Source organism: Malaya genurostris, chromosome 3, assembly GCF_030247185.1.
Source record: "Malaya genurostris strain Urasoe2022 chromosome 3, Malgen_1.1, whole genome shotgun sequence".
Lineage (NCBI taxonomy): Eukaryota > Metazoa > Arthropoda > Insecta > Diptera > Culicidae > Malaya > Malaya genurostris.
In genome coordinates, this window is record NC_080572.1 from 283580862 (window position 1) to 283588996 (window position 8135).

General features: G+C 34.9%; 1 protein-coding gene across 1 annotated transcript; it reads left to right on the top strand.

The window, feature by feature from the left end:
• Nucleotides 1–4711: 4711 nt before the first annotated feature.
• On the top strand, nucleotides 4712–6473 carry LOC131438421 (transmembrane protein 43 homolog). Its single transcript, XM_058608436.1, has 4 exons — nucleotides 4712–4916; nucleotides 4976–5199; nucleotides 5265–5637; nucleotides 5693–6473. The coding sequence occupies exons 1-4, from the start codon at nucleotides 4821–4823 to the stop codon at nucleotides 6125–6127; spliced, it is 1128 nt and encodes a 375-aa protein (XP_058464419.1). The 5' UTR covers nucleotides 4712–4820; the 3' UTR covers nucleotides 6128–6473.
• Nucleotides 6474–8135: the final 1662 nt, after the last annotated feature.

Here is an 8135-nt window from a genome sequence, read left to right on the forward strand (position 1 = left end):
TTGCTTCTAAATTTTTTACCAGCGAGCATTCTCTTGAGGTCTGAGAACAGGAAAAAGTCACTGGGGGCCAAATCTGGAGAATACGGTGGATGAGGGAGCAATTCGAAGCCCAATTCGTTCAATTTCAGCATGGTTTTTCGTTGTTATTTTTGATCGATTGTGAGCTCACGCGGCACCCATTTTGCACAAAGCTTTCTCATATCCAAATATTCGTGAATAATATGTCCAACACGTTCCTTTGATATCTTTAGGGTGTCAGCTATCTCGATCAACTTCACTTTACGGTCATTGAAAATCATTTTGTGGATTTTTTTCACGTTTTCTTCGGTAACAGCCTCTTTTTGACGTCCACTGCGTTCATCGTCTTCGGTGCTCATATGACCAGTACGAAATTTTGCAAACCACTTACGAATTGTTGCTTCGCCCGGTGCAGTGTCTGATATAACTAATCTTTAAGTATTTTTTCCACGTGCTTTACGGAAACTATCTAGAGCCACTTTACCAAAAAATAGGTTATTGAACGGAGCCCCCAAATTGGGTGGAATGTATTTAAATTAGGTTGTTTTGCGGTTCCGTGTACGGTGCAAAACAAACTTGTTTGTTTATGTTTACGTTGCTGTATTAAACTGCAACAATCAGTCTAAATATCACCGGCACTAGCACAAAAGATGAAAAATGAACACAAACACCCACAAATCTACAAATGAAGATGAAAAATGAACACAAACACCCACGAATCTACAAATATCAATACATTCATGGTGGCTTAACCATTCTAGATTATTGTTTAACTTACATTTCGCTTGTGATCTTGATTATCAGATAAAAACTGTTTGTTTATTTATTATTCACTATAATAAACAGTAACTATGGTGAACTTGTTCTTACACTTTAGTGTTGCTAGTTTTATAGAAAACTCGTTAAAGTACATTGTCACTCTGACAGTGTATCATGACAGTGTACCGCACGATGCAAAATGTGTCCTTGAAAATTTGTATTTGCTAGAAGCCTCAATTCAGTTGTTTTTCAAAGAAGGGCGAATCTAACATTGACAGCAAATTGAGAAAAACATCAATGAATGTTTCGACTTTGGTTTTAAATCCAATCAGACCCTGTCAGCTTGGAGCGATCTCAATCTTCAGTTCAGCAACGCCATCGCACGGCATCACATTCAACATATCATGTCAATCGTATGGGTGCGCAACCCTGCTATTTTGGCGCGCACGAATTTGCCATTTCTCTCCCCTACTTCTATGTATGAGATTCGATGCGGACTCACCTGAGGGCGACATGTTCGCAAAAAAGGATGTTGCCAATGATTTGTTCGGGAAATGTGAGAGCTGCATATCTTGTTAATATGATGTCTTTGATCCAATTTAGAAATTATCGCACATAATCAGATCAATTTTTGATTAGTCGATTCATTATTAGTTAATCTTTGAAATGCATGCAAATATTACCACTTTACTTCTATATCCACTGAATAATCAACATAAAAAGAATTTCGCCCTTTTCCGATTTGTCTACTTTTATGCTTCCTGCGTGAATGGTGAACTTATGCCCTTGTTCATTTTTCGTGAAATTGGCTGGTTTTCGTGACTAAGACAAATATGCCGGTAATTTTATCGTCTCATTTACTATTGCCAGTAGTAAAAGGTTCGGAAACCGTCGAAAATAAATTGTTTCGCCCTTCTTCACTAGCAACTGCAGCATCACCCTGTTTGTTGGCATGGAACACGGAGGGCGAAACTTACGTAAACAGATGGAATGGCAGTTTCGCTCTTTATAGTTCTTTGTATTACTAAGATTGAGATTTTTGCAGAATCCGAATTTTTTCGGCAAAATTTTAGGATTTTGAAGCATTTATGGAAGGAGAGATAAACTAGATTTGTTTACTTTTGTAAGATTCGCTCTACTTTGAAAAACAGTCGAATTAAAATCTGCTACATACACTGAAAATCGAGTTTACTTGTTTTTTAGGAGACATCACTCATCGTCGAGCTCTTATAAGCTACCCAAAATTAGGTTAAATTACTCAAACTTTGATTTGATCGTAAAAAATGGCTAGCGAGTTTTGCCAAAGTTGCCATGACAACCCTTTAGGCAAACTAACATTTACCTAAATTTTGAGGTCATCTCTCGTCACCTTAAAATGACGATGAGATTCAGATTTTTACACGCGCCTACAGATGTAATACAGAATACAGATTTAACACAGATTTCCTGTAATTAATGCAGACTTTACACGAAAAGAAATAAACAGACTTTGCCATTTAAGTTATCTTCCAGGATCTGATTGGAGTGACGCGATAAAAGCACAGACTAACAGACATGACAATATGGGTAAATTCTTATAAAAATAATTTTTCGTGATGCACTAGTTCCACCTATATTGTACTGCGCGAACTATTTACTATCTGTACACCCCTTGTGTTATGTAAAAGTTTTTTTACTAGTTGGTTTCCCCTCGTTTGTCAACACCGATCAGCTGCTTGCAGGGATGCCTGATTTCATCGAAATATTTGAAAATGAATCGTCACAATAAATTATTGGATTTTTTTTTCATAAATACCTACGTTTATTTCATAGGCATGTATATTATACATAAGTTTTTCTTCGCCGTGGCATCCACAATACGTAGTACTTTAAACCTAATACATTTCGAATATCATATTAGTATGTTGGTATTCATTAGTTAATCTAAACATTGTTTTTATCAAGCGAATTGCTATTATAAATTACATTAAAAAAATACATTTATTTTGTACATGATCTTATAACTATTTCAGGTTTGTTTGTATCAGTTCTTCACTTTTATTTAATATAATATAGCTGGCTATTGGTTGAACTCATGGATGAGAAAACAGTCTAACATAATTAATTCTAACATTTAAATTGGAACTCCAATGGACTTATTGAAATAATAAAGAAGTTTCATGTAAGGAACGTCACGACAAGTCGCGAAAATTATTGGATTACGTTGATAATATATTTGACTTTTTCGCGATGTTGGAAGGTAACCATTTATTTGACTCAACGTTGTTTATCTAGACTATTTTTTATTGTGTTGGTAGTTTTCACCCGGCGGCAGACCAGAAGCAAGTAAATATTGTAACAAAACGGGTTCGATTTTGTATTGTGTTGGAGGATGAGAAGTAGGCACAATTATGTATATAGTTTTGGCAATATGTATTAAATCTGTATCCTGCATGAAATTCGTATGGACGTATACAAATCAATACATTACAGGTAATTCTGTATAAATGGCAACTCTGTTGGTAAATGAAAAAAATAAACACAGTCTAGATGACAGACAGGATGTTTTTGATAGGGTAACGTGGCGCCATCATGACACATGTGAGTACTGTCCCAAATAAAGGAATATTCGAAATGACCGTTAAAATGATTGAAGAATCTAATTTGAGTGTCCTGTCTGTTAGTCTGTGATAAAAGTTTCTTAATCAACGGACGAATAAAAATTCAAGCTGGAAATCTATTGTTCAAATATTTAATAAACAATGTTATAATACTTATAAAACATAATTTTAAAGTAGCTCATTGAAGTCTTCGCATCCCGAAATTTTATTGTCATTCTGAGAGTTATATGACCTGGCTTGAGTTTGCACATCTGCGTTGAAATCCCATGTTACATTTTCCGACGAGTTTTTATTGATTCCGTTGATAAAAAAATTATATTTCGTCGTTGTTTATTCCTGTGAGCACGAATGTGAACTACTACGATATTGAATGTTCTTACATTCATCATTCTATAACCATAACCTGTTGCTATAACATCTTTTAACACGATTTCATTGAAAAATATCATTTCAAGAGTAAATACAGATAAATACAGATTTTTAATATAGAGTATATTACAGACATATATATATATATATATATATATATATATATATATATATATATATATATATATATATATATATATATATATATATATATATATATATATATATATATATATTTGATGAGCACCACTAAAATACATTTATACTATAATTTGAAACTAATTTGAACTGATATTCAAGGAAGTCATAGCATTACGAAACTTTAATGTCACACAATTTATATGGCATTGAAATTGTTGTTCAAAAAATGATATTAAATTTCATTTCAGGAATTTAATTTTATCAACGAATACAGATAAATACAGATTTTTTTAATACAATGCAATACTGTTTTTCTATTAAATTAACTGGCATCTCTGACAGTTAGAGACAGAGATGCCAGATATTTTCATATGAAGTCTGTATTACTCTCTATAAAAAATCTGTATATATCTGTATTCACTAATAAAATAAATTTCAACAATAAAATGATGTTAAAAGATGTTATTCTAACACATTATGGCTGTAGAATGGTATATTCAATGAGAGCAAGACTTTGCTTCTCGTCACTGCAATCAAATACTAATAGATTGCTCATACAAAAAAGTTTTTATTTTATTTCTTGGGAAATTCGTATTAAATTTAGAAAATCTGTATCAAATCTGTATTCTGTATGCGAATGTAAAAATCTGTAAAATGCAGATAAATCTGTATAAATGGCATCTCTGGTTAGAGATATTTTTTTCTTTTCGCGTGACTCTTATACATAAGATACTTTGCTATATTGTGTAGAGCGGGCTTTCTATTTGACAACGGTTTGAGTTCTAGCTAATAAGTTTGAAAGCTCTACGTCTGTCACTTGACAACCCAGTAGGCTGTTGGATTGGGAAATTTGTCGAAGATGACGAATTTTAAATACTGTGCTATTTTAAATAGAAATTGTTTAGCTTGAAACGTTATTGTTAGTTCAAAAGAATGAACTTTGTAGATACACTGAAGTCTTGTTGGCTAGCTACGTTAATCGGTTCGATTTTGCTGACCGCCGGTACTTGTGTGTTGTTCTGGAACGAGGTAAATTTGTTTTGGTTTTTTTGAACGTGAAGTCCAATGTTCTAGGTATTTTGTTATAGGCCCGAACTATCAGTACAACACTTTCCCTTGAAGAAGCCCTGAATGAAGCAGTTACGATTAGTGCCAGCCAGCCTTACGATAGGAGTTACGAAAGGCAGTTGATTCATCTGAACGGATGGATTACTACAGGAGAACCGCTTACCGAACCCGATTATAACATTCAGGTGCAAGCGGTGAAACTAAAACGTCGCGTCCAAATGTACCAATGGATTGAAGAATATGTGTAATTTTTCAAACGCAATAATTGAGTAGGTTAGAAGTGTACTTAAATGTATTTCATATTTGAAGAGAAAATCGATTTGGAGAAACGGTTTCCACTGCTCAAACAGAGGACCGATCCTACTACTACACCTTGGATTGGCGTGACGAATTAGTCGATTCGCGAAGTTTTTATATCCGCAGTGGGCACCACAATCCCAGCACTTTCCCGCTCGATTCCAAAATACACGTTTCGGAACGCGTGCACATCGGACAGTACGAACTGGGTGAAGCTTTGAAAGATCGTTTCAGCAACTTTATTGATGTTACTTCCGACACACGCCCTGAAGATCCTTCGGTAAAGCTGCATGGTGGATTGTATTATCACTGTAACGATATATGGAATCCTGAAGTTGGAGATATCCGGATACAATTTGCTTATGCCGGTTTAGAAGGGTCACCGGTAAGAGCTTACTAGTATTTCTCACATTCATTCTATACTTTACTATTTATTTTAGTACACTTTGGTTGGAAAGCTAGAGAACGGTAAAATTGTTCCCCACGAATCATCGCATGCCAGGAAGGTGCTTCTCATTTATCCCGGAGAGTTATCGCTTCAAGCTACCATCGATCTCGAACATCAAGCTAAGCGAATAACTACATGGAGTTGGCGTATGATTGGTTGGATGCTTCTTTTCTTCTCGGCTACTTGTTCCGCATCCATACTGCAGTACATAACATCGCAAAGTCGTGTACTTCGACAGTTTGTGCCAAATCCAAACTTTCCTCTATCTACAAATCTTAAAATATCATTTTCACTAGCATTGGCAATAGCGTCAATCGCTTGGATCATTCGTCGTCCCCTGCTAGGTGGCAGCATATTTCTGGTGGCGGTTTTTCCGATTCTGTACCGCGCTCGTCGACTTTTCAGTAATTATCAACGATTAGATTGAACTGTAATGAAATTGAAATTGAATGATTGTTTTAATGTTATTAGCTTCCAGTGGTGTTAACTTTTATAGTACATTAATTCTATTATATCACTTGCACAGCGGCTCAATAGAAATGGTTACGTATTCCAATAACGCCCACTTTAAACTGTTTGAAAAAATTCCTAGTCCTAAATGAAATCATGACTTCCACTGAAAGCTCAAGCATGAATACGGTCTTTTCTATGGTCAAAACCAACAAAACCTCTAGTCTACATAGTTTTACAAGCATACATTACTATTGTTTTGTATTAAATAGGAGCATAAAGGGAAGTGGAGTTAACAAGAAATTATGATATAATAAATAAAAATTTTTTAAAGCTATGAAAGTATTTTAGGTGGATAAATCTTAGTTACTACAATTCGGAATAATCCTCACAGTTAGAATAACAAACAATTTGCTAGTATGCTATCTGATGAATTCATTACGGATTCCCGCTGGCACCGGTCTGACAAATTTGTATCTAAAACAACCGGCTACATGAACAAAAGACAGTTTCTCTTTGTTAATTTGTTAATACTTCAATACTTTTCAAAACACAAACGACTCTGTCGAAATGCAAACGATTATTAGCAAATGATTTAATCAAATTTCCACTCCATTTGCAAATATTGATAGATATCCAACGCTCTATGACAGCAGCTGGAATCTAGCCAGGGTTCTGCCGGATTCGTGAACTCCTACCAAGCGGGTATTACAAATTGGCTGAGTACTTGAAGTATAAGCTTTATAGTGAAAGCTCGACAAGTTTCACTTCGTTGAAGCTTTATTATTACGATAATTAAAGCTTGTTGACAGAGTTCAATGCGCCTACACCGAGGAAAACGCATCGACTATGTTCCCGTTCTATTTTCATAATTTACGACATAATTTGAAGAATTGGAATCAGACAATTTTAGCAGTGTTTTACTCGTGTTTTTATGGAATCAATAGAACGGCTGCGTAAATAAAACTGAAACGACTTGCTTCGCCGGTGACACTGTAATGATTATCCGTTATAAAATGTGATTGTAGTTTAATCACAGACTAACAGACAGGACACTCAAATTAGATTCTTCAATCATTTTAACGGTCATTTTGAATATTCCTTTATTTGGGACAGTACTCACATGTGTCATGATGGCACCACGTTACCCTATCAAAAACATCCTGTCTGTCATCTAGACTGTGTTTATTTTTTTCATTTACCAACAGAGTTGCCATTCATACAGAATTACCTGTAATGTATTGAGTTGTATACCTCCATGCGAATTTCATGCAGGGTACAGATTTAATGCATATTGCCAAAACTATATACATAATTGTGCCTACTTCTCATCCTCCAACGCAATACAAAATCGAACCAATATTTACTTGCTTCTGGTCTGCCGCCACTTAATTTCGGGTGAAACTTCCAACACAATAAAAAATAGTCTAGATGAACAACGTTGAGTCAAATAAATGGTTACCTTCCAACATCGCGAAAAAGTTAAATATATTATCAACGTAATCCAAAAATTTATTGTGACGATTCATTTTCAAATATTTTGATGAAATCAGGCATCCCTGCAAGCAGCTGATCGGTGTTGACGAACGAGGGGAAACCAACTAGTAAAAAAACTTATACATATCACAAGGGGTGTACAGATAGTAAATAGTTCGCGCAGTACAATATAGGTGGAACTAGTGCATCACGAAAAATTATTTTTATAAGAATTTACACATACTGTCATGTCTGTTAGTCTGTGGTTTCATTTATATCTTCGGTACATACTGTTTCTAAACCAATTTTCATTGCATCTGGGTTTCGATTGAGGTGAAACGATCGATTATGACTAAATATCAGTTGTTACACCTGGTTCAAAATCCATTCAGAATTCATAATGTCTTCCATATCAAATTTCGGATGATTCAATTGGGTACACACTAAAAACTGATTCTCGATCTCGGCGCAATGAATTACCGAATTAGATCGGCATCACATCTTCCGAT

Coding starts and splice junctions, on each gene's coding strand:
- LOC131438421 (XM_058608436.1), top strand. CDS start 4,821: ATGAACTTTGTAGATACACTGAAGTCTTGTTGGCTAGCTACGTTAATC. Junction 4,917..4,975: donor GTGTGTTGTTCTGGAACGAG/GTAAATTTGTTT, acceptor ATTTTGTTATAG/GCCCGAACTATCAGTACAAC. Junction 5,638..5,692: donor CCGGTTTAGAAGGGTCACCG/GTAAGAGCTTAC, acceptor TATTTATTTTAG/TACACTTTGGTTGGAAAGCT.